At 41.9% G+C, this 26949-nt stretch overlaps 1 protein-coding gene across 2 annotated transcripts in view; it reads left to right on the top strand.

The window, feature by feature from the left end:
* PREX1 (phosphatidylinositol-3,4,5-trisphosphate dependent Rac exchange factor 1) overlaps positions 1–22740 on the top strand; it is a 301144-nt gene extending 278404 nt beyond the window's left edge. For both annotated transcript variants that reach the window (XM_054981047.1, XM_054981046.1), the window contains exons 30-40: positions 2656–2784; positions 5031–5072; positions 6737–6954; positions 11491–11590; positions 13194–13337; positions 14695–14809; positions 16052–16118; positions 16896–17074; positions 18139–18241; positions 19203–19270; positions 21171–22740. In XM_054981047.1, the coding sequence (XP_054837022.1) occupies positions 2656–2784; positions 5031–5072; positions 6737–6954; positions 11491–11590; positions 13194–13337; positions 14695–14809; positions 16052–16118; positions 16896–17074; positions 18139–18241; positions 19203–19270; positions 21171–21213 (1208 nt within the window). In that variant the 3' untranslated portion in view covers positions 21214–22740. The remainder of the gene's footprint in view (positions 1–2655; positions 2785–5030; positions 5073–6736; positions 6955–11490; positions 11591–13193; positions 13338–14694; positions 14810–16051; positions 16119–16895; positions 17075–18138; positions 18242–19202; positions 19271–21170) is intronic.
* The last annotated feature ends 4209 nt before the right edge of the window (positions 22741–26949 follow it).

The raw sequence follows: 26949 nt of genomic DNA, 5'->3' as shown, positions 1-26949 counted from the left end.
AATCGCCTTACTGTGGTTCAGACAAGGTGAATTCTGAAAACCTTACCCATAAAGTTCAGGCTCACTAACTTCTCAGACATGCCTATTTTTACCAGGTGACGAGCACAACATGTACAGTTTAACGTGTTTCTGTGCACTCAATCCCATTTTAGGCCATCTTAAAGAATATGAAGGCCGTATGTTGAAAGTCATGGAAGCAGAGCAAAGTGCAGAAGTGTCTTGCCCTGTGGACCATCTGCCTCTTTGCGTGTTCACATCCAATTTTCAGTCACAGACATTACTTCCCTCACCCTGAACCACACACTCCTTCTTTCTAGGCTTGTACGGAAATAATTTTTAGGACAGACAATGATTTGGTTTCAAAGGAGTGTTTCTGTTGGCAAAAGGATTGCCATCTGTGGAACGTGATTTTCTCCCACCACCTCTCTCTTTGCAGTCTAAAATGCCCCCCCCCCCCGATGCTGTTCCATTGAGTCCCCAAGGAGCAGCATTTTGGGGAACATTTGGGCCACTGTGGGAGCGGGGAGGTTAAAAAGTCAAGATTGTAAATGGAAATCATTCCATCTACAGAAATATTTCATGTTCTTTACATTTTTAAAAAGAGAGCGTTTTTAGGGAGAGAGATAAAGAGGAAACGATCATCATAGCCTTTAGGGATAAAACCCATGTCTCTCATACTTACAGGTAAGCTGCGGTATAATAAGCATAATGCTTCCACACATTCTTTAGTCTTCACAGGAAAATGCTCCTCTGAAGAGCAGGGGTGCAAGAAAACAGGCAGTAGCCACTGGTGGCCCAGAGAACAGAGCCTGGCGTCTGGCCCCTGGGCAGGTTGCATTTCAGGTGCAACCTGCCCAGGGGCCTTGTGGCTGCCTCTTTTGTGCTCCCCGCATCCCTACTGTATTACTTCCTGAGGGTACTTAACTCCCCCATTATAAGAGCACCGCAATGCAAATAAAGGGAATGGCTGAACCTTGCATTTCTCACCCCGGAATTACCGTTTCTCCAACTGATTCTCATATAATTTGACAGCTACATCTGTTCAACTATTCTTCCATTTTTTTCCCAAACTGTAATTAAGTATAAACAACTTTTTTATTTTTACCTGCTAGCTTTGATAGGTACTTTGGCTAGGGTTTTCACCAACCTTTTAAGTATTAGAATTTTTCAAGGAATAATTTAATTCTTTGGAAGGCTATGTACTCTGCTGCAGTACATCTCTAGCACCGTAGTGCTTATCCAGATCTTTCTCTTTTTAAGGGGAAAATGGCTGCAAGGCTGTGATTTGCCCACATATCCCACTCCCCATCTTGGTGCCCTGGCAACAACGTCCTGCTACTTTGCTCAGAATTCTCTTTATAAACCCCTTTTTGTGTTTGCCTCCGCTCTTCCAAGTGAGAGTGAACAGCATCATGTCTTTTCCACTCACCCCCATTCTGCATGTAGTAGAATAACACACCATTGTAATTGAAAAAGGGTCTTGCGGGACTATTGGGCTAAGCCTGAAACTTGACTGTGGAATGCTTTGACTAATCATGCAGAAAGACCCCCAAAGATTCATGGAAGATGAATGGCCTGAAGAGTTCACCGAGGGTCAGTTGTGTTCTGCTGTGAAGCAACCCTGCAATCCACCTTCAAGTTTTTCAAAGAAGTTGCTGTGGCTGTGATGGCTTACGGCTGGAGTGAATGAATTCTCAGCCTGTGACACAGTCACTCTTTCTTAAACAGACACCCGTAAAAGCATGCAACAAACAGTGCGTTTAGCCCATCTTCTAGAAAGGGAAGGTTTTGAGAGAGGAGAATGGGACCCAGGATATGCTTGGGTGCATTTCTTCCCCTCCTTTCCCCTTCCCCTCTTTGCCGATGCAAAACACATTTCTTGATCATGTGCTGCATTTCCTTTGCCTCTCTGAATCTGAACTCTCTCTTTGCTGTGGTCAGAAATGTTCCTTCTTTAAAAAAGGCTTCTATATTTGGCTAGATCAGCAAATTTAGAATAAGGAGATTTCTTTTATTTATTTCTGCACAGATGGTACATAGATGTTTACTGTAATCGTTGGAGAGCCTCTTTACATTTGAAATGTTCTGATATAGTTTTCATCCGTTTTTGATACACTGCAGACTCTTTGAATACAATATTAGATCAGCAGAGTGGCTCAGGCCGGAGCTTAAGGTTATGAATTTCATGTGTTGCCACTGAAAATAGCAGCACTGTATCTCAATCTCATCTCCTTCCTAGACAGTCTTAAGGTACATGTTGTGACAGCCACATCCTGAAAACCGCAACTAGTGAAATGTGGGGTGGGGGGTGGGGAGAGAAACTGGAAGCATTCAGACATCACACGATGTCTTTTGAATGACTGGGTGGTATGGGGGAACGAGGTGGAGATGATGCAGAGCTGCTGCTTTCGGTGGCAGCCATGCAGCTCCCATATTACGTAGTTCCAGTCTTAGCGTTTCTCTTAGTGCTTTCGTTTGGCTCTATATCTGCATTGCTGCACAGTGCAGGCTCCCCACTGAGTTATATTTTCCTTCTTTGTTGGGGCAATTAGGCAGGGAGTATGCTTGGCAGGGTGTGTATTTATGCTCTAGCCCAGTCGATCCTTTTAACTACTCTGGTATTGCTCAATTGCTTAAAATATCTTGTTTCTGCAGAATTTAAACAGAAAGAAGAAACAACCATTCGGAGCAGGAATAAAATTCAAGTCAGCATCCAAGAAGACCCCTGGAACCTTCCACTCCGCATCAAGAATCTGGTTGAAACCATACAAAAATACGTGGAAGGTCTGTGAATGGGGAAGCTGGGAGAGAGCTCTCTGTTACTAATCTCCTTGTTACACAGAAGTTGCAGAGGATGTGGTCAATGAGGTGGAGCAGAAGTAAAAAAAATGCTTCAGACTATGTTATTGCCGCATTTCATACAAACTGGAAACTGCTTGCAGTTTGTGTGTTCCCCCCACCCCATGAAATTGTGAGTGGGTTTCCTTCTTGTGCTGACATGGACTTAGTCCTGTGCTAGAACCTGGAGACAGCAGCTCTGAAGGCGTGGTTTGTGGCCTTCAGGCAATCCAAGCAGAAGACCTTAATATTCCTGTGCATGGGATCTGTACTTATTGCGATACACAATTTATTTATTTACATCATTTTTAACTTACCTTTTCACTGAGACTCTAGGTAGATTACAAAACATAAAAGTAATGCAATCACAGCACATAAGATATCCAATAAACAATGCAATAGTACTAGAATTACAAAATTAGAAGAATTACAAAATTAGAAGATAATGCAGACGGCTCCCCCCAACCCTGCATAAATACCTGACATTCCATAAACATTGCCAACACAAACTTCAAAAGTAGAGGCCAAGGCAGCAGAAGCAAGATGACAATACAGTAAACACTGCAATAAACTGCAGTCAAATCCTGTTTCCTTAATTAAAATGCCCCCCCCTCCGAACATATCTGTTTTACACATTCTAAGAAATGACAGAAGGGTGGGAGCCTTACGGACCTCCTAAGGCAGACCATTCCACAAGGTGGGGGCTGCAACAGAGAAAGCTGAGGTATGGGCAGCAGTTGTACCTACCTGTTTGCAAGGTAGCACCTTCAGAAGGCTTTGCTCAAATGAGCAAAGCTTTCATGTTGGAGAATAGCAGGAGGGGATGGTCCTGTAGCTATATGGGTCTAAAGCCATGAAAAGTTTTTAACACAATAATCAGTACCTTGAACTGAACCAAGTAGCGTATAGGCAGCTGCTGCAGTGACTGCAGAATAAGTGTCATAGGACTAGCCATCTAGCTCCTGATAATAATTGATCTGTGGCATTATGTACCAGCTGGAGTTTCTGGATTGACTTTAAGGGCAGGTGCACTAAAAATAGAGCTTATCCTGATCGGCATAAGTGGGTCCCACTCTGCCATTAGGTAAATCTTCAGTAGGCGCATTGTACATGTGTTTAGAAATGGGTTCACATTGTGAAGATTCCACAAACCTCTGGCATAAGCCAATCCTATCATAAGTCCACTCTGATGCCTAGAACTTTTAAGGCTTTTTAAAGACTTGTGAATGAGCTCATCGGGCCCTCCCTTCCTTGCTTATTGCAGATGTTGTTTGGCAGGATTTTTCATGGAAATCTGCAGCTCAGAACTGGTTGGGTAAAGTCCCCTAAGGAATCCCTAAATCACAGCAGGAAGCACCAGGGCAGTTGTGGCCACATGCCCATTTCCACAACGACCTCATGTTCATCACAAGATTAACTTGAGGGCCTCCCAAGTTGGCCCACGTTCCTGACATGGGAAAACTCCCATTGCTCTGTTTTAACTAAGGAGAAGAGCTACAGTCATCCATAGCTAAAAAACACCTGACTTCCTCCCCTCCAAAAACTTCAGAATTCTCTGTGCCTAGCAAGGTAGGAAAAGAGGTGGCCATCACTTGGAGTATTTCAACAGATGTAGAGTTTGCTCTTGCGTTTTGTAACCAATTGAACAACCCTAAGCTGTCCTTCTGAGGATGCCTTATACTGAGCCAGACTCTTGGTGTATTAAGGTCCGTATTTGGTACTCTGATTGTCAGCAGCTCTCCAGGGTCTTTGGTAGAGGTCTTCTACATCACTCCCTACCTGATCCCTTTAACTGGAGATGCCAAGGACTGAACCTGGGGCCTTCCACATGCAAAGCAAATGCTCTAACATGGAACTGTAGCTGCTTTCTGGTTTACTTTTTGCAAACTGTTTTTCCTTTGTGCCCGGACTCAGTGGAGTCCTATTCAGTCTTATTCATTGGCAGGTGTGGTGGGGAGGGAGAGACCTGGAGCCTGAAAAAGCTTCCAGGATGTGGACTTTTGATCATGTTCAGTGCATCTATCTCCCATCAATAAGTAACAACAGTCAGCCCTTGCCTAGCTGGGATTAGGAAGTTTGTACGCTTCTGCTTGAGTCCCTGAACTTTAGGCATGAAGCATGGGTCAAAGTTTGAATTAAGCAGAAGGGGACCATTCCCCAGTTTTTAATTTGTGCTTTATTTTTTTTTCTAGATGGGAAGAACCAGTTGCTGTTGGCCTTGCTGAAATGCACAGGTAATAAATCTCCTTGATTTCCTGCTGTTTACAGAGCACCCCATCAGCACTGCTTGGGGACAGGTGTGCAGGTTAAATGCCTATTTACTTTCTGTTGCATAGAATCATAGAATCATAGGGTTGGGAGGGACCTCTAGGGTCATCTAGTCCAACCTTCTGCACAATGCAGGAAATTCACAACTACCACCCTGACTGCCCCAGTGACCCCTGCTCCATGCCCAGAAGATGGCAAAACTCCTTCAGGATCCCTAGCCAACTGGCCTGTGGAAAATTGCTACCTGACCCAAGGTGGCAATCGGCATTACCCTAGGCATGTAAGAAGGCCACGAGAACTAAGCACTGATGTAACCCGTTCTGCCCTCCCCCTCATGATCTGCCCAAGTTCACAGAATCAGCATTGCTGCCAGATGGCCATCTAGCCTCTGCTTAAAAACCTTCAAAGAAGGAGAGCCCCTCCCGAAGAAGCCTGTTCCACTGAGGGACCACTCTGTTAGGAAATTCTTCCTAATGTTTAGCCAAAAGCTCTTTTGATTTAATTTCAAGACGTTGGTTCTGGCACGACCTTCTGGGGCAGCAGAAAACAACTCCATGCCATCTTCTATATGACAACCCTTCAAGTACTTGAAGATGGTTATCATATCACCTCTCAGTCGTCTCCTCTCCAGGCTAAACATTCTGGGCTCCTTCAACCTTTCCTCATAGGACTTGGTCTCCAGGCCCCTCACCATCTTCATGGCCCTCCTCTGGACACGTTCCAGCTTGTCTATATCCTTCTGAAATTGTGTGCCCCAAACTGAACACAATACTCTAGGTGAGGTCTAACCAGAGCAGAGTAGAGCGATACCATCACTTCTCGTGATCTGGACACTATGCTTCTGTTGATATAGCCCAAAACCGCATTTGCCTTCTTAGCTACCACATCACACTGCTGACTCATGTTCAGATGGTCTACTAAGACCCCTAGATCTTTTTCGCACATACTACTGCCAAGACAAGTCTCCCCCATCTGATAATTAGAAATTACAATAATCACAATTATTGGGTGCCCTCAACTACCGAAAAGGCATTAATATAGAAAAAGGCATTAAACTGCTGTGATTGCTGTATGTTTGATATTACATACAGATGGTCTACTAGATGGTCTACTAAGACCCCTAGATCTTTTTCGCACATACTACTGCCAAGACAAGTCTCCCCCATCTGATAATTAGAAATTACAATAATCACAATTATTGGGTGCCCTCAACTACCGAAAAGGCATTAGTATAGAAAAAGGCATTAAACTGCTGTGATTGCTGTATGTTTGATATTACTGCAAAATTATGGTTGTCTTCCATGCGTATCAAATCGATGATGCCAGAGCGTCCCATTTACAGGCTGATCCTCTATTAGTCCACATTTGGTCATGATTGTTGACTCAAATTGAATTATTCCCCTTGGAGAAATAGAAACCTTTCAGTACCCAATTGGCCACTACTCTGGAGGATCTTTGCCATGTATATGAATTTGAAAGTTGGAATCCCCTGACAAAGGAAGTAGGAAGCATTCCATGGGCAGTTCTCCAGTGCTCGTGTGTTTAAGGTTGCTTGTTGACTTCTGGAAAGTCAAGCCAAGTCTATTCTTTTGTTTCATTTGGTCCTGTTCTCTTTCTCTCACTCTCCCAGACACAGATCTGCAGCTGCGACGAGATGCCATTTTCTGCCAGTCCCTGGTGGCTGCCGTGTGCACGTTCTCTGAACAATTATTGGGCGCCCTCAACTACCGATACAATAACAATGGCGAGTACGAAGAGAGCAGCAGGGAAGCCAGCAAGAAGTGGTTAGAGCAGATTGCAGCCACAGGGGTGTTGCTCAACTACCAGTCCTTGCTCTCCCCCAGCATGGTAAGGATGAGTGACAGTTTCCTCAAAAAAACAAACAAACACCAAAACAAGGAACTGTACAGTTTTCACCTTACTTATCCATTGACCAAGTAGGGAGGAGCTGTGGCTTTGTAAATAATGTTCCACATTCTCTGTCTTGGCATTTCCAGTTAACAGCTCTAAGGTAGCAGGTGTCAGAAAAGATCTTTCTGTGCATGAGATCTTGGAGAGCTGCTGTTGGTCAGAGTAGATGGCATTGAGAGCAATATTCTGGCTGTGTTTAAAGCAACTTCATATATATATTTTAAGTATACAGCGTATATCACCAAGAACTGGAAAAAATGGAACTTTTTTTTTTGTTCTGTTGTGGTCATTAAACATGATGATAAAGGCCCCCAACTCTATGGGACCTTCTTTCCATCTGTGCTCTTCTATACAACTTACAGTATGAGTATAGATTACGTGGGTAGCCGTGTTGGTCTACAGTAGAACAGCAGGGTTTGAGTCCAGTGGCACCTTAGAGACCAATAAGATTTTCAGAGTGTAAGCTTTTGCGAGTCAGAGCTCCCTTCTTCAGACACCTCCATAGTATGAATGTGAGTATCTTTATCACATGAGCAGGGTCCTTCTTGAGAGACTTTTGCTGACATCATTTGCACTCTTCTGGTGAAGGATGAGAAAGGCCCACTCATTTGGCCCTGTCTCTACGATGCAGTATTATACTCACACCACAGTTACATAAGGAAACACCAGTTCTTGCTACTTTGACTGACCTGCAGACGTTCTTAATCTCAGACTATAGTGTAACATCCTGTATGGGACTAATGGACATCAGTATCTTTTGTCAACCCATACTGAAGGATGTTCTGAAAAATTGAAAATAAAGAGTTTTAAAAGGGTAAAGAGTGCTATGGGGAAGCAGCTCTCATGCAGCGAGGCCCATAAATGGAAGGGACCAAGCTGTGTGAAAGAGGGAATTTTAGCTGCCACAGTTTTCTTCATCCTTGCATGACAAGCCTACCTACCTAAATTTTATTTATTTATTTTATTTATGTCATTTATACCGCCTTTCTCACTGAGACTCAAGGTGGATTACACAATGTGAGATTAGTACAGTCAGTTTCAAGGACATTTCCATAAACAATGCCATAGGGTAAATAGACTCAAGTTTACAAAGACATAACATTAGCAAGAATCCAATACCGAGTTGAAGAAACGCTGAAACAGAACATAAGCAATTCTAGAGCTGACATAGGAGCACACATTTAAAGAAAAAGATAATACGTAAGGTGCATAGCAGTACATAAGGTAACATAGTGGTAAAATCTATGAGTGAATTCAGTGGTCCCTAACTGATTAGTAGAGCAACTGAGACCCCTCCCTACAATACAAAAAGCCTTTTTGACAACTATTAAAGTTATACGAGCTCTAGCTTCCATGGCACTCAAGAGACAAAAAGCAAAGCAACTGTTTTAAAAATTAAAAGTGGGTCCCATGTTGCAGATTGTGAATAATGGGGGGGGGCATGATTTTGAAAAGCTTGGAAGCTAATGTTGTATATTGCAGGGTAGAAAAGAGTGGGCTGAGACCATATATTTTGTGTGTCTTCTGCCCTCTGCTGGTGAGAAGATGTGCCTCATGTTGTATAAAAAGGTCATTTGAGATTTCTGAAGGAACCAAGTACATAGGTCAAAAAGCAGTGAGAGACATAAATCATGACTACACCCCCCTTGTTCGATTTGCATAATAACAACAACAATAATAGATTTGATTCCCAAAGGACTAACTAAACAGGATAACAACTGGTCAGTTGCAAACAGCCGAAACACTTGAAACATGCCACTTACTAAGACGATAACCTCACTGCCTCCTAGATTCTTGGATAAAATCTAAGTGAGTGAGGGACCAAAAACTCCAGTCCAAGCATTGGTGGACTGTGGAAAATAGAGATAATAATAAATAATAACACTAGCTACCATCTGCGAAATATCGGCAAGAACAGAAGGCCAAGAAAGTTGCTGAAAATGAGAAAATTAAGATCCAGTGGGATTTCAAAATCCAAACAGATAAGAAGTTAGAACGTAATACTCTGGATATCACTTAGGTTGAAAGTTAAAAGGACAAACTGATCGATGGGGCAATCCCAGGTGAGAGTCAAACTGAAGAAAAAGAGATTGAAAAGATAACAAAATACGAGATCTAAGATTAGAAATTCAGAGTCTCTGGGAGAAACATACGGTTATTATTCCAGTTGTGATAGGAGATCAAGGTGCAATTCCAAAAGAACTAACTAAACACCTAAGCGATATCAGCATAGACAGAATACCAGTTGGACAGTTAGTTGCAAACAGCCACACTACTTGGAATATAACACATACTAAGGCGATATCTTAACGAGTTCTATATTCTTGGATAAAGTCCAAGTCGGCGAAGGACCAAAAAATTCTAGCCCATGCATCTGGTGGTCTGTGATAACATCACATAATAATAATAATAGCATGAGCAAGGTTTGAGTCCCGTAGCACCTTAGAGACCAACAAGATTTTCCAGACTATAAGCTTTTGAGAGTCAAGCTCCCTTTGTCTGTTATGAGTAGGAATGGAGATCTCTACTGCAGACCAGCACGGCTACCCACCTGAAAATAATGGCACGACTAGGCCATAGATGGAGACCTGGACAATTACATTTTGCTCTTGTTTTAAAACCATACTCTTTGATAGTTAAAGATGAGATTTTTCTTCTGTTTTTTATTTAACAGATATCTATGTGATTTTTATATTAATACAGGGCTCATTTCGAGGGGGAATGCACAGGAACGCAGTTCCGGCAGTTCCCCAAAGAAGTCACATGCCAGGTAGCCCAGCCCACCTGACTCTTGGCCATTTTGGACCTGTTTCAGCCTGGATTGGGGCCGAAACGGCCCGGATCAGGCCTCTGATGGGTAGTGGATCATTCTCCCACTCATCAGCGGCCCAATCCTGACTATTTTGGGCCCCTTTTCAGCCATTTTCAGACCCCCTGAATGGCCAGGATTGGGTCTAAAACAGCTGGAATAGGTGATGTCAGGGGGTGTGGCATATTCAAATAATTTATACTAATGACACACTTCCAGTGATGGCAAGATGCGCGGCATATGCTAATGAGTTATGCTAATGAGTTCCTCCAGCTCTTTTTCTACGAAATGACCCCTGTATTAATATACTAAAATGGTTTACAGTGTAAAAGCAATTACAAAAAAATAGTCAATATAAATTATTGCAAAGGCAGCAGAATGCAGCCAATCCCATAAAACCATCTGAGTATTACTCATCAGATTTTAAAAAACCTTCAGATTAGACACAGCATAAAATGACCTTATTAAGATCTCTCATTAGAAACCACTGATCAAGAAATGCATTTAAAATATTTATATGCCTACCTTTCTCCTGAGCATCTCAGGATCCAACCATTAAAATTTTCAGAAGGCACTGAAAGCCATTAAAGGCAGTTCATTAAAAGCCAAGCAGAGCTTCTTATCTCCTAAAAGGCAAAAGTAAAGTAACTAAACTGGCCAGCAAAGATGTAAACAGTTACAAGAACATTAGACATAAAGTGAAATTTTAAGCAGAGTTACTCCAGTCTAAGCCCACTGAAATCAATAGGTTTAGACTGAAGTAAATCTACTTAGAATTTTACTGTTAGATGATGAGATACAAGGTGCTGAAGTGATACTTTTATGAAACATTTTTTTTCCTGCACAGTGACTATTTAGTTTTCATCAGCATACATAATAGGAAATGAGGATATTTGTCCAGTTTCAAGTATTTGTCCAGGATTTTTGTTTCAACTTGAATAATTTTCAGCTTGGCTAATGCTTGTTTGATAGATTTTTAACTATGGTAATTCTGTGACAACATCCCATTTTATTCTGTGTGATATATTTTGAGAAGTGTGAATGTGGTCAGTGAAACATGTGATAAGAAAGTAGAGCTGGGGCGGGGAACTAGAGGGACAAAATTCCAGGCGAGCTCAAAAAGACAGGACTCTTTTGGGGCTTGGGTCCGGATGGTGTGACAGGGGGTTTAGAAGGAATCTTTTCTGGGGATCCATTGTTGTTAGAGGCCCTGCAAAGAACAGCCTTAGCTAGTATCGCATCACACAAAACATCCAGAGAGCCAGTTTGGTGTAGTGGTTAAGAGCACGGGACTCTAATCTGGAGAGCCGGGTTTGATTCCCCACTCCTCCACTTGAAGCCAGCTGGGCTAGTCACAGCTCTCTGGAGCTCTCTCAGCCCCACCCACCTCACAGGGTGATTGATGTTGTGGGGATAATAGTAGCATACTTTGTAAACCGCTCTGAGTGGGCATTAAGTTGTCCTGAAGGGTGGTATATAAATCGAATGTTGTTGTCGTTGTTTTTATTATTATTATATCCTTCAGTTAAATTGCATTGTGAGAATTTGGAGAAAAATGCTATCATTTTCCCTCTGGTTCCATACACCTTGGAGTGGGGGAGGGGGGCGATGGACCTGTGATTTCTTGCAATATATCCATCTACTTCTGTTTGCTTCTTCCTTAGAAAGACGAACGAACTATGCTGGAGGATATCCAAGCCACCCTTTCAGAACTGGACAAGGTTGCCTTTTATTTCAAACAGCTGGACGAGTGCTTTGTAGCAAGTGAGCCTATTCCCTAGTTCCTATTATTTTGTGGCTAATTTTTCCTATGACTTTGCATTCACTCCTGCCATGCGCTGAGCCATCTGCTTTGTGAAGCATTCTGTTTCCTTAATCTCTGTGGATTGTTAATTAGAACTGCAAGTACTGCAGTTTTTGCTAAACACCTGGCAGGAGTGCAGTTAATTTTGAAATAAACTTGTGTGTTCAGTTGTTGGCTTAATTTTATTGTTTTATAATGTTGTTACATAGCACTTGTAGATATAGTGGATTAAAAATATTTTTTTAAAAAGAAACCTTCACTTAACTGGGCTATGATAGCCACAGTAAGTAGAAGTGATATACATTTATACTTCTGCTCTCATTGTATCAGTTTTACTGATATTAGTTGTCTACCTAACTTTAGCAAGCTTCTTCAAACATTTTTTTGGAGAAAATAGCAAATAAATATAATAAATACATAAATGATAAGAGCTGCAAACACCATCAGAACTCTGCTGCTTCTGACACAGTAGTGCTCAATAGAGATGGGCACAAACCAGAAAAAAAACGAACCATACGGTTCGTGGTTCATCACGTTTCACGAACCACGAACTTTCACGAACCTGCCCCAGTTCACAAACTGGTTTGTTTTGGTTCATGAAAACGTCACTTCCAGGCCAGCAAATCACCACTTCCGGGTCAGCATAAGGTCTGCAGAAAGCCCAACCCCCATTGCCTAGGAAACTGATTGATTGGCACCAGGCTGTCTGCAGTGACGAAGCAAAAAACGAACCAAATGAACCGCCCTAAAGATTGTGGCGGTTTGTCAGAAATTGGCTCTGATGAACCACGAACTGGCCTGGTTCGTGATGAACTTTGGTTTGTATTTCGGTACATGCCCATCTCTGGTGCTCAGTGCAGAAGAAACAAGCCAGTTGTTTAAAGTGGCTTATCTCTTCTGTAATAGTAACTGATGTGGCAGAAATAGCAAGTGACTCTCTGGGCATGCAGGCAGTACTTACCTGCATATCACTTCTTGGATTGTAGTTGTGATCAACTGTCATCCTCATGCAAGCAGTATATGTCAGTCAGGAGGGAGACTCGCTTTTGGTAAATCATTGCAAACACCTGTTGCATGTTGCATGGCATATAGAAAGAAATTGTAGACTGTGTGGATGAGCATTTTCATTCACCTTGCAAGACAAAGATCTGCCCGCATATCTCCTTTGTTAACTTTCTTTAACTTTACTGCTGCAAGACGCTATTGATGAAGAGATCTTACAAGAACCTGCTTTATCTGTGGCACAGAGTAAGAGTTTATGTTGGAACTAGGATTTAGCCCCCAGTAATGGCTTTCAATGTCAAAACTGAACTTTAGAATATGTAAAGTAATAAATGAAGTGAAGCATGTTCAGAGTGCATTTTCTTCACTGCATATATGCCGCTTGAAACAGAATGCTAGAATAGTGAGACCTTTGGTATAATCTAGCAGGCCTTCTTCGTTAAGAGATCTCTGTTGCCCAATGAAACTTCAGAATTTGAGTTCTACAGTCGCATCATATTGGCCGTCTCAGTTATTCGTTTCCTTAAAACACTGGAACATCTATATCCTTGTTTCCCCCAGATACGCATGTCTTCTATCATGTCGAAGGAAATCGGCAGCTTCTAAAGGTTATCTTTTACTTGGACAGCTACTACTTTTCCAGACTACCATCCCGGTTTCAGAATGGAGGAAGCCTGAAGTTGCATGCAGTGCTTTTTACAAAAGGTATGGGTGAAATTCTTCCCCCCTCTGCCCCTTAAACCATGAGCTGTACATGCAGTTAGGGTACTAATTGCAATACAGATGAAAAACACCCCCTTTCATAGCCTTCTTACAGGTAAGCAAAAAAAAATGAAGCATGGGGATTAAATTTTAAAAAGCTTAAACTTGATCATGGCAGGAGGTAAATACCAATTAGGAAACATGCTTGCAATGCGGACACTGTGAGAGTAAGTAAACATACGGACAATTATTGTAAGCTTTGGGGGGTTCAAAGCACATATGAAGGGTTAGACCTGCTTGTTTAACTTGGACCTTTCTGAATCTCATGTAGAGAGGAGAGTCCTGTTTTTAAAGCAAAAGGAGCATGGAGTGGTGAACATTTTTTTAAAGCAAAAGGAGCATGGAGTGGTGAACATGCGCACTGAACCAAAAGTAGGCAACTTTTTTGGCCCGAGTGCAAACAAATCCCTCAGTGTCTACCCGTGAAGATGTTGATGTGCTGGCAAACAGAGGGAGAGAAGGTTAAAGGAGGATTGCATTTAGGATTGCACTTGGTATCAAGAGGGGCTGTGGCTCAGTGGATGAGCCTCTGCTTTGCATGCAGAAGGTCCCTGGTTCAATCCCTGGCATCTCCAACTAAAAGGAATGCACTTGGTGTGGTGCTGGTCGCCTATTCTTGCAGATCTCATGCCTGCAGCACTACACATATCCGCGCCCCCCCCCCAGCATTTTTCTCCCTGGCTGAGCTCTATTGACCTGAGTGGGAATTTGTTGGTGGGCGAGGCTGCAGGAAACGAAATAATGGATTCATAGAGGGTTCGGGTCCCTTCATCCATGTGTCTCTTTTGCTCTAAAAAATTGGACCCCGTCACCTGCTATACACATGATTGGGGCAGATCTAGATTTCAGTAGCCTGTGGCTTTCACATATCAGTTGAGTTACCTTTAGTAACTTCCACAAAACTGTGCCAGACCCCTGTACAGAGATGCTTATGTTACTTCGCGTTTGCTAATTTATTGTTGCATTAACAAGCAAATAGAAAATTGAAACAAAAGTGTCCGCAGGATAGCTTTTTACAAAAATTACATTTTAATGCAGCCACAGACGTGGCCAGGTAACTGAATGAAAAAGGGGATTGCATGCTTGTTAAGTGGAATGTGGGAAGTTACGATTTTTGGCTCAGTCTCAGTACTCCATCTGCAAAATGGAACAGCTCATTGGGCTGTAGCTGAGGATGAATAAAATGAGGAGTGCGGCTTGGGAAAAGTGCTGTTCTCATTGCATCTTAATGGTAGTAGAAATAGAGAAAAGATGAGAATATATCATAGACACATGACAGCTTCCATGAAAATCTTTACAGCCCTCGAAAACCTGGAAGGCCAATCCCAGCCAGGTGGTTCGTCTCTGGAAGAGCTTCAGCAACAAATTAATTCCTCTTCTCTTGGAAAGGTGCAGCAGTATTATCGTAAACTCAGGTACAGCAAACTCAAAAAAGTATATTGTGTGTTGATAGTAAGCATTTTACTAAATCAAAATGGATTCTTATTGTTGTTATTAATACAGTGTCCTGTATACAACCACACAGTTAAAAAAAAAACATAAGTAACTTTGGTTGTTGTGGGTTTTCCGGGCTGTATTGCCGTGGTCTTGGCATTGTAGTTCCTGACGTTTCGCCAGCAGCTGTGGCTGGCATCTCTGTCTTTTGGTGCTACACCTCTGAAGATGCCAGCCACAGCTGCTGGCAAAATGTCAGGAACTACAATGCCAAGACCACGGCAATACAGCCCGGAAAACCCACAACAACCATCGTTCTCCGGCTGTGAAAGCCTTCGACAATACATAAGTAACTTTACGTTTTTTTTTAGGAGGGAGCAGTGATTTCTGTTGATTTCTGCTTCATTGCAGCCCAGTGGCCTTCCTGAAATTTTGTTCTGGGGTCCACTAAGCATCAGGAACAACATGGTGGAGATCTATAGTAGAACTGGAGAATCAGCAGAAATTTACTGCTCCCTCTTAAAAAAATTTAAGCGCTCTTAACTCTTCAAAATGTCGTTGAATGCAGGGCAGTGTCATCAAAGTACTTCACAGATAAATAAAATTATGTCCCTGCCCTAGGCAACTTACCATCTAAAGTAATTAAATATTTGGCAGTTGCTCTGTCTTGAATAAATATTTTTCAATTGATATATCCATAATTAAAGATTTCTTTCAGCCTCAGATAAAACAAAGAGAACCCTTTTAAGTAGCAAGAAGAGAGAATTAGTCAAGTGGAAATGCATGGCTGTACAATCTTATACAGAATTGCTCCAGTCTAATTACATTTATTTCCGTGGATTTCGATTGTATTAACTCTGCATAGGATCGCACTGCAAAACGTGTCATTCCCATGCTTTAAGGTTGAGCCTCTCTTGCTCCTTTCTCACAAAAGATGAAACCTGTACTTTTGCCAAGCGTGAGGCAAAACCACACATTTTATTTTAACTTAACACTTGGTGTGGGAAATCCTGAGCTCACAGACACTTTCCCATATTCTGGAAGAAAACAATAACAATCATAAAGAATAGAACCCTCCGTTTTTAATGGACATGAATATCCTTATAACTGACCCAAGTCCTTGAGTCCAGGAGATGAAATTATCCCCGCTGTTTTGGAAGAAGGGGTGGTCGAAACTGGACAATCCCAAGCTCATGCAGTTTTTTTAAAATGCTTTATTCCAGGACGTTTTACCTTGAGAGATCCAACCTGCCTACAGATTCTAGTACTGCAGCTGTGAAGATTGATCAGGTACCGAAGCCATTTTCTTGGTCAGAAATGTAGTAAAGTGCAAACAAAATAGGTTGTCGCTTTGGCTGTTCTGAGGAGCGTCTCTGATTGTGCTATTCCTCACGGTCGCCATTTTCTGCCCCGGTGGTCTAAGTCTGTCTCTTTGGCTAGTTCTGCTCCATGTTGCTTTTCAGCCTCTCCACATTCTATATATTTTAGGTGTATGTGTTAAAAAACTGCATTTGACAGCCATTTGAAAGCATTTTACTTGCTGTCTATTTTAATCTCTATATAGTTCTTTTTTAAGGTTGCCATAGTTCATTTTAATATAATGTCTTTTTAATTGTCCCCTTCAGTAGCTACTGTTTTATCCTGTTTTGTGTTTTGTTTTGATACTGTTTTGAGCTGAATTTTTTAATAAGCTGCCTCAGGAGCCTTTAAGTAGAATGAGGCTTAGATTAAATGAAATGAATAAAGCAATGTATAGTACAGGAACATTCCTAAAAGGATTTGGATTGGCTGAGAATCCCCGTTGGGAGTGCCCTCAGTAGCCAACTTAGATTTCTTACTGTGCAATATGTGGAATGACTTTTTGACTGCTTGTCACATCATTCATAAATCTCCCTGGCCAAATATCTGAACCCCAGTTTAGCGTGTTTGGAATTCTTCTTGTGAATGGGTTGTTGGCATAAAGACTCAGACCTGGTATAATTTCTGGCAAAACTGTACGTACAGAAAGACAAGGACATGATCCACTGATGCACTCTTTTTTGTTGTTTTTGCTGCATTCCTTTATAGCTTATTCGTCCCATCAATGCAATGGATGAGCTTTGCAGACTGATGAAGTCTTTTGTCACCTCCAAAGGTAGCCAGTCCAGCAGTTACATATCAGGGGCCGGACTGCTGCCTATATCTTCAGAGCTCTGTTACCGTCTTGGAGCCTGCCAGGTCGTCATGTGTGGCACCGGCATGCAAAGGTAGGCGAATGTCCAAATGTCATGTTTCTCTGAATTGAATTTTTTTTTTGCATATAAGGAGTCCATATCTAGTTTTCACTGAGATGGTACATATGTGTTGAGAGGCCGGTACCACATTATTTGGCAGAGGGGGACTTGACTGATCTTTTCTCATACAGAAATATCCTCTACATATAAAACTAGTTATCAGCCTGAATAACAGTGGAATCCTAAGAACACTTTCCTAGGAGTAAGCCCCACTGAATAGACCTGGGAAGGATTCTGCTTAGGTTTAAACACCTTTTTTTCTGAGATGTTATTTTCTGTGTAGGGGGGAAATGTTTAGAGTAGCATTCATTCATACGATTTTTCCACCTGCCATCTGAAGTAATACAGTTCAGTCATAGGTTTGCTCACCTAGTTAAGAACTAGTTTGCTTGGAGTTTCTGCTTCTTTTCTGTAGAAGATGATTCTAGAGCAAACTATTTTACACATTCCACGTTAGTTCCCTTGATTAGGTGAAATAATGCCCACGCTTTTGAATGAGATTGTTGCCTCAGTCTTCTCTTAACTTGTTCAGACTTGGACATTTAAGTAGTTTTAAACTTGAGATCAGAACACTAGGGTGGAATTTTATTCACATAGAGACCGGAGGAGAACATAACATCTTGTTTGGACCTGACATTAACTGGTTAGCGTGCCAAGGTCATTTAAGATGTTTCCAACCTTTACTGTTTATTGGCTTACTGCTGTTTCAAAATACGACGGCTTTCTTATAATTTTAAAATGCAGCTGCGTTTTTCTTGCTGTTTTAATTGATCTTGATTTTATTTTTTAAGATTGGGTGTATTATCACACATTTCTGTTATTGTAAACTACCTTGGATATTTTAAAAATAGAATGGAAGGATACACATTCTTTATACAAATAAGTAAATAAAACTTTGGAAATGTCAAGAGTGACCTATGCAGAATTGTTGTCTTAAAAAAAAAGCAATGTGCAAATTTGCTTTGTTAGAAACAAGCCATTTTATGTGAAGCATAAATCCATTTCTGAATGCAAATATCTTTATATCCTGTTCTTAGATGTACACTGAGTGTCTCCTTGGAGCAAGCAGCCATATTAGCTCGAAGTCATGGACTCTTACCCAAGTGTATTATGCAGGCAACAGACATAATGAGGAAACAAGTGAGTATTAAGGAAAGCATCAGAAAATCATATTAGCAGCAATATATATATGAGAAATTGTATATTCGTGTATATGACAGCCAAAGAACAAAATGTAATGGGAACTTAAGACTTTTACAGGCCGAGTATCAATGAAATTAAATTATTTTTACAACTCCCATCAAAATAAAATTAGGAAAATGTGCATATATTAAATATTTATGGACCAGCCACATCATTTACACTCCATCTTTATCCCCAAGTGGAGACCCAAAATGAATTACAACATTATCCCCTTCCTCTATTTCATCCTCACAACAACCATGTGAAGTAGGTTGGGCTGAAAATGTGTGACTGGCCCAAGCTCACCCAATAAGCTTCCATGGCTGAGTCGGGATTCAAACCCAGGTCTCCCAGATCCTAGTCCAGTATTTTAACCACGACACCATGCTGGCTTTCATATAGCAGGTTGAGGAGGGTGTCATGGTTACAGCTTTGCAAGTAAAAGGTCCCTGGTTGATTCTCTGCATCTCTAGTTTAAAAGATATGGTAGTAGGCGATGTGAAAAACCTCTCAGGTGCTAGGGAGGTGTTCCCAGTCAGGGCAGACAGTGCTGACCTTAAGAGTCAGTGCTCTGAATCAGTCCCAGGCCCCGTCATGTATTAGCCCTGAAAAGGCTTCATGCAACAGTTCATGCAAATTGCTTACCCATGCAGCCCTGTACCTGCTGTCTGTCTGCATCTCAGTGTATTATAGGACTCTTACAGGGTTGGGAAGTAGCCGCCATAAAGTGCTTTGGGAATCCTTTCAGGTTAAGTAAACACGGATGACTAATGCTCTACCTTGGTGCTTTCCGAAGCCACTAACAGAAGTTAATGGATTTTCAAATAAAAACCATATATTCCTACTTTGGTGATTTTCCCACAAGGCTTAGATGTTTTACTGGTACTGTCAATACCATCCGTTCTTGTGTTTGCTTCAGGGACCAAGGGTAGAAATCTCTGCGAAAAATCTGAAAGTGATGGATCAGATGCCACAGTCTGCACCTCGGTAGGTAGCTTTGTACAGATGGAACTTGTACTGTGGAAACAAATCTACAAGAACCAAGATACACACAGATACATCCAACCAATGCTTTGCTCACAAAGTGCAGCAGAATTTTTTTTTAATACACTGTTCATCTTTCACTCCTCATTAACCTTTTTACGGCTCTTGTATTTCTGTATAAAATAAATCAGAGATGGTTGTCTTGTGGTTGTCAGAGTGCTGTCAGCTTAGGACAGTGGAACTGACATCCTGATAAGCTAGCATGATTCACCGTTCTCCGGCCGAATGCACTGTATGAGATAAGCAAAGATCATTCATGAGCTAAGATCATTCATGAGCTACAGGAAGTGTTTGGAATAATCTGATCATTAAAATGATTTGTGCCAATGTGGGTCTTAAAGAGCAAGTGGGGGGTACGGATTTAGGATTCCCAGCTTTAGAAAAAAACCCCAAACCAGTGGCTCAGTAATGTGGGCATGCAGCTGTTTCGGGGGGCCCTGCCATGTTCATGGGAATAATGGATCCAGATGAATAAACTCCTTCTCATGTTTCTTTTCTCGTTCACATGAGCGGTGAGGATTTAAAATTGGTGGGAAGAGATCCTTGATCCCAGCATTTAATTTATAACTAGATCTTCCTGGGCCCATAAGAAGTCACTTCCACTGACCCAAAAGCCCCGTCTCCTAATCTGAGACATGGCAGGGCTGAATGTGGTCACTCCATGAAGAGGAAAAGGCACACTGTACTCTCTGAGAAGTATTCTATTGTTCCTTATTGTTGGAAATGTCTCAAGGCCCTGAAACAAGGTCCACAGCAAAGCATCGACGAACCCCAGCTCTTGTTAAACTCCTTTTCTTTCCAAAACATGGATATTCAGAAGAAAATCGATCATATTGACTTACACTATGTAATCAGCTTTGCATCCCCACCCTAGCTCCAAGCCATTTTCATGATCTCTATCCACCCCTTAGGATTTATAGAGAGTCTTTATGGAGCAAATAGCATCCTTTTGAGGAAAAGCTTTACCCTGTGCCTCCCCTTCTTGTACCCTGCCTGATCAGCTTTGACTGTTAGTGAGAAAGTTGGACTATAAATAATACAAATAAATAAATAAAATACTTGTGATAACGTTCCATTAATCTTGAACATGTTTTTTATCCAGGCAGCATCTCTGTTTATCTGGATTTTCAGTTTGATTCACTAGCCACTGGGAGGCACCATAGGTCAATGGCAGAGCACATAAAGGAGGCTCCCAACTCAGTTCCTGCTGCCTCTGCAGACCTGGTGTTATATAGGGTGGTCAGCGCTGAAATGAGCGGTCAGAGGATTTGAAGGTTTAAATAGATGAGACAAAGATTGCTATTTGAAACTGGCTCATGTGCTCTTTTTTTAAAAAAACCTTTCATCCTTTACAATGCAAATAGCAGAGCAGCTAATTTTCTATAGAAAACCAAAAAGGGTTAAACCCCCTCTACCTTTGTGCAGGGAATTGAGGCTCCACTAGCCTTACACTGCAATCTGACCTATTAGTTCCAGTTTTAAAATTAATAGATCTAAACCTTCCATCATCATGCGTGTTGTGACTCTGTGAGAAGCTGATAGATAGATAAGGTTGAATCCAGTAGACAATGCGCTGATGATCATGCACCCTGCGTCTTCAGAGAGGACATTTGAAAGCATGTAAAGCCTGGGCCATTTGCACACGTCTTACCTGCCTGCGGAACATCGCCCAGAAGACACCGTCTTCTTGCGCGAAATCGAGCCAGGAAGACGCTGTTATCCGAGAGTTTTGCGCGAAATCGGGTCTTCCGGATCTTTCGCCCGATGTTTTGCAGGCAGCCCTTTGCTACAGTCCATTAACATTTCCTTTCGTAACACCAATTTTTATGTTGAACTTTTACAGAATTTACAAGTTGTGTCAACCACCTTCAGATGGAGACTTATAAAAAGAAGAAGGAAACTCCTCGTCCTAGGATCATGGAAGCGTTCAGCAGAGCATGATGCTGTTTGGGCACTGATCCAATCTTCTGCCAATGGTGCTGAGTCCAGAGAGAGGACGGTACTAGGTTCTGTGTTTCTGGGCAGTCCAGTGCACTGAGAAACTGCCTTTCCGCTCACTCCTTGCCTGGGATGCATGGTTGCCCTTTCTCCTGGGCTGCTGCAGGAGCTCTCAAAAACAACCCCCTCCTGGAGCTTGGATCCAGGAATCGCCTACTGCTTGATGCCGGAAGGGAAGAGGGGAAGGGTGTGGCAGAAACAGTAATGGAAAGATTTGGCTGTGCTGCTGACTGATTATTGCGACTTTGAAATATGACTGGGCAAAGGAAGGTGAAGCACCTCTACCTATATCAACTGGTGTTTTGGGCTTTCATCTAGGTTCCAGCAGAGTTGTTGACCAGTGGCCTCAAGTCTCACAAATATACCATCTTGCACTTTGGAACTGTGAATAGCACACACCTCTGGTTTGTCCAAAGGATTTCTTCTGGAGGTATTTCTCACTTCAGCCCACTATGAACCGAACTCTACTCTGCAGATTGTACATTCCATAGGACATCCTCCCAAGAATTTCCTTTAAACTTTTATTGTAAAGTTCAGGGTTTGCAATTAACAATTTTTACTAATGGGCCATTACGTATTCTGGAAATACAATGATATTTTACACAGGAGATTAGCAATGAAGGATTTTTTTTTAAAGAAAAAGACATTATGAAAGGGTAGCACAATGCAGTTCTGTACTCTAATAATTTGAACAGATGAGGAGTTTTAAAACAAGGAACAGAGAAACTATACTTATTTATGTGAAGTGGAATATCTGTTTTGGAAACATGTCGTTATATATACAAGAATTAAAATTAAAAAAAGAAAAGTATTTGTTTCAAATGGGGCCAATATGCTGGCAGGTATGCAGTACATCCCAGATCACTGAAAATAATTTTACGTTATTTAAAACCTTTCAGTATTTAAGTAGTCTTTAATATGTGTTGTTGTTTTTTTAAAAAAAAAGTAGATTCCAGCAAATTGTAAGTTAAAAGAGAAACATGGTTCTGTATATAATGTATGTTATGATTCCCTCCCCCTCTTGTTTTAGAAATGTTTTCTGTTGAATCAGTATTATCATTAGCGCGGTAATTTGTTTCCAAAATACCGGCTGCAATGTAATGAAAAATATCAGCAATCTCAGGCCAGAAATAACATTGTTTTGGAGTGAGTGCCTTAAGCGTTTGAATCCATGTTGATCAACATACAAAAAAGAAAAATGGGTATAAAAAGCGCAGACTAACATACTTCTGTCTCATAATAGCCATAGTCTTCTCTAAAATGTTCATTATCGGGCATGTATAGAAGAAGCTCTTTAGAGTGACTTCTGTATTTAGCACATGGAAGGAGGGTTATTTTGATTTTGGCTAAAATAGGGCATTTAATAAACTCCAATGTTTCTTAACAATCCAATACTTCATCTGTTGTGTTACATTAAAAACCATCTGTTCCTATTTTGGCTGTAAAAGGCATTTTTTTTAAAAAAACCTTAAAACAACAAGAAGGCGGAGGAGGGAATCCTCAACCATATGTGAATGTTTAAGATACTGGTTTGGATAGTCTCTTTAGTGTGTATCCATAATTCTACCACTCTGTGAGAGACTGCACAGTTTCCCCTCATTTGCCTCTGCTCCAGCCGTCCCTGCCAACTTCCAGAAAGATAATTCCCAGGTGCATATGACCCATGTGGAGAAATAGCCATGTGGGTTGGGTGGGTGAAGTGAGAAAAGACAAAGGAGTAAAAATGACTCCTCCTTCCTCTTTGGAAAGCACAGCTTTATACTTTTCGTTCCAGCCAACCAGACTCACAAAGGTATTCCTGTACATGGACCCTGTGATCTCAGGAATGAGCTTTCCATGGGTCTGAAGGAGTTGCAGGAACAGAACTGAACGGCTGTGCCAAAGGTAGTATTTGAGTGTTTGTACAGTCTGCCTGAAATGGAAGAAAGCAAGATTTGAACCAGAGAACTAAGTTAGCCTTCAGGATGGTTAGAACACTCTTGGCCCATCGGTTTCATTCAGACCTCTAGGAAACTGAGTCACATGACTTAGGGGTCCAGGGACCTGTTTTGTAATCCCCATGATTGAATGTGGAGATGGCCAGAGTGTTACTGCACAACATGCCCCAGATGTCAACGCTGTGTCATGATGACAACCATCAGCTGAAGCGTTCCCAGTAGCATGCTAAGAGCAGCATGGGATGTGACAGATCCTAGAGAACATTGTGGACATTACCCTTTTATATTCAAATACTGGAGAGCCTGTGTGATAGAGGGGTTAGATTGTCAGACTAGGGTCTGGAAAGCCAGGTTCATATCTCCATTCTGTCATGGAAACTTGCTGGATGACCTTGGGCCAGTCACACAATCTCAGCCTAACCTGTTTCACTGAGTTGTTGCAAGAATAAAGTGGAGGAGAGGAGAATCATGTAAGCCAACCTGGGTCCCAGTTAAGGAAAATGAGGTGTGGTGGAAAGTGCCCTCAAGTCACAGCTGAATTATGGCAACCCCTGGAAGGGTTTTCAGTGAAAGAGACTAACTGAGGTGGTTTGCCATTGCCTGCCTCTGCAACCCTGGTCTTTGGCGGAGGTCTCCCATCCAATTACTAATCAAGGCTGAGCCTGCTTAGCTTCTGAGATCTGACGAGAGATCAAGCTCACCTGGGTCAGGACCATAAGTGAACTAAACAAGCAAAAAAATAAACGTACATATTTGGGAGATTAAAGGTATGAAAGCAGCTGAAATAGAACAGTGTGTAGGAAAGTAAAAAAGCATTTCTCAGACTTTCAATTGGAATAGTGAACGTGTGTGTGGGGGGGGGAGCTTTCTGACCTGTGCATGTCCAGTCTCCTGTGGAAATAGGAAAGCCGTTTTCTCAGTCACCTACATCACTGTGCCATATGGAACTTCAGCTTTTGTGGGAAGAGAATGAGCATGGACTCGTGGCTAGCAGGAAACCAACACAAATCCCAAGGTGTGTTAGCTGTCAATGAAGTGAAGTAGGTTAGACAGCAACATATTAATTAATTTACCTTGTCACATAATAAATTGGAATTCAGAATCCATACCGTTATAGCTAGGAAAAATAAAATAACCTCTCTGGGGAAAGACTTCATAATAACCAGGTATCATGCATCTGAAGTGTCAGACTACGACCTGGAAAACCCAGGTTTGAAGGGGTTGCTGGCTAACTTTGGACTAGTCACACATTCTCAACCTAACCTACCTCTCAGGGTTGTTGTGAAAATAAACTGGAGGGGAGGAGAATTATATAAGCCACCTTGGATCCCCATTGAGGAGAAAGGTGGGTAAAAAAATCGAGAGTTTTGAGTTTCTAATCTGAGGTCCTTGCAGAGTTATGGCTGGTGGGGGCCTGGAGGAGGGCTTTTTTGGCTCTTGCCCTAGACTTTGGAACTCCATCCACAGAATGGCCCTATTAAGGGCAGCTTGGGACTGAGCCACCTGGCCTCCTTATCCGGTACCCTTCTGTAATGAGCCTTCTCTCATGAGCTTCAAGGAATCCTGCTCAAACCGACTTTTTGGTCATCTCTGAAACAGCAGTTCCTCTGATGTCAAAACCTCATCCCAACTTTAAGATTCAAGTATGTTCTTTTCATGCTGTTGTGCTGTTACTCTTTTTTCTGAGCAAAATGAGAAAAGATAGCAGTTTCTCTTCACTCTGCCAAATTTCTGGAGCCTCTCCTCTGTGTGGGAAAAATAGTATTGTGGGAGAGGACTAGCATCTATGGGAAACCCAGTAGAAAACATGTCTATAGTTCAACACAGGCCTGATTTGTTAACATCAGAAGTGGTTAATTAACTCAGTGGGTCCTTGAGATGCATAATTGCATATGCCTTTGAAGTCTGGTATTTGGTGCAGAAGGGTGAATTCCTGAATTGTTTTTTCTTTTATTCACAACAAACCTTTCACTTTAGGTTTGCAAGTGTTGGCCTACAAAACATGCAGCTATTTTCCTGGAGCTGAGGTCCATGTGGATAACCTTTTTGTTCCTACTTTGTTCATGTGCAAAATCAGACTCCAGTCCAATATGTGATTGGTTAACAAACCATTCTCTTTGCCCATTTCAGTACTTGTGGAAAGTAGAAAAACCATCACTTTAATGGTGCCATTTAAAGCACAGTTACACCCTTCTAAGCCCAGTGACTTCAATGGAAGGGTTTAACTATGCTTAGGATGGCACTACAAATTATCAATATATTTTTAACCAACATCAGTTCAGCCATACCTGCTGCTTTTGTTGATTAGATTTCAGACAACCAGCCTGGAGAAGATAACTTGCTGTTTGGAATACAGCACTAAGTAAGGCAGGTATCACTTAACCAAGGAAGTGATGTGGTTAGATAATTGGAATGTAGTCCTAAATGTTAAAGAGAAGTGACTCAGCATGCCTAAACACTGGAGGGTGCTAGTTTTCCCTTTACATTTGAAGCAGATTATGTATTTGTATCATGTCTCTCTTTGTCGGATCTGGAAACTTCCAACTCCTCTTTCTGTGCTCTTTGTTCTCTCTCTCCTGCTGGTCTTGGAAGAAGCAAGATGATTCTGCAGAGCTCTCCTGTGCAAGACTAAAAGAGGCACACTCACATGCAGCCAGTTTAGCGGGCCACTTGTAATAGGGAATTGTATTGTTTAGATCCGGTTTCTAGTCTGCTATTACAAAAATGCAAGTGAATGTGAAATCAGCTTCAACAAAAGTAAGTTTTATCTATTGCAGTATATTGGCTTGGAGAGTGTTTCACCACATGTGATTCCATGCTTTTCTAACTGTGCAACTTTGCTACATTAACTGACAAATATCCCCAGTACTAACCAGCATTATACTCTTCTAACAGTATTAAAGTCACTGGCCTGAGAAGAGTGTTAATGCAGAGTTGGACTAGGACCTGAGAGACCTGAATTCAAACCCCCTCACGAGCATGAAGTTTGCTTGATCATTTTGGGCCTGTCCAGGGCTTTTTTTTCAGCTGGAATGCGGTGGAACGAAGTTCCGGAACCTCTTGAAAATGGTCACATGGCTGGTGGCCCCACCCCCTGATCTCCAGACAGAGGGGAGGTTAGATTGCCCTCTGCGCCACTCCAGCGGCATGGAGGGCAATCTAAACTCCCCTCTGTCTGGAGATCAGGGGGTGGGGCCACCAGCCATGTGACCATTTTCTCCAAGGGCAACCCACTAATTTCCACCACCTCTTTTCCCAGAAAAAAAAGCCCTGGGCCTGTCACTCTCTGAGCTTCACAGAGTTTTCATGAGAATAAAACAGAGAAGAGAGAACTGGAGCTCTTGAAGGATGGGTGGTCACAAAATGCACAGAAAAATGGTAAATTCTCCCTGAATTGCCAACTCAGGATTGGGAAATTTCTGGATATTTGGGGGTGGAGCTTGGAGAGGGTGGGATTTGAGAAGGGAGTGACTTCAGTGGGCCATGAATCTACTCTGCGAGTCAGCCCTTGTCTCCAGGGGAACAAATCTCTGTTGTCTGGAGATCAGTTGTAATTCTGGGAGACACTTGGAAGATGGCAAATCTATTAATAATAGTGATGACCTTGCATGATAATTTGTTTTTAATTTTTTAATATGAGGAGTGAATTTTTGCCACTGTCATAGACATCAAATTGCTTCACTATGA

This window comes from Eublepharis macularius, chromosome 5, assembly GCF_028583425.1.
Source record: "Eublepharis macularius isolate TG4126 chromosome 5, MPM_Emac_v1.0, whole genome shotgun sequence".
Classification (NCBI taxonomy): Eukaryota; Metazoa; Chordata; class Lepidosauria; order Squamata; family Eublepharidae; genus Eublepharis; species Eublepharis macularius.
The sequence above is the reverse complement of the archived record's forward strand: the minus strand, read 5'-3'. Positions and strand labels throughout refer to the sequence as shown.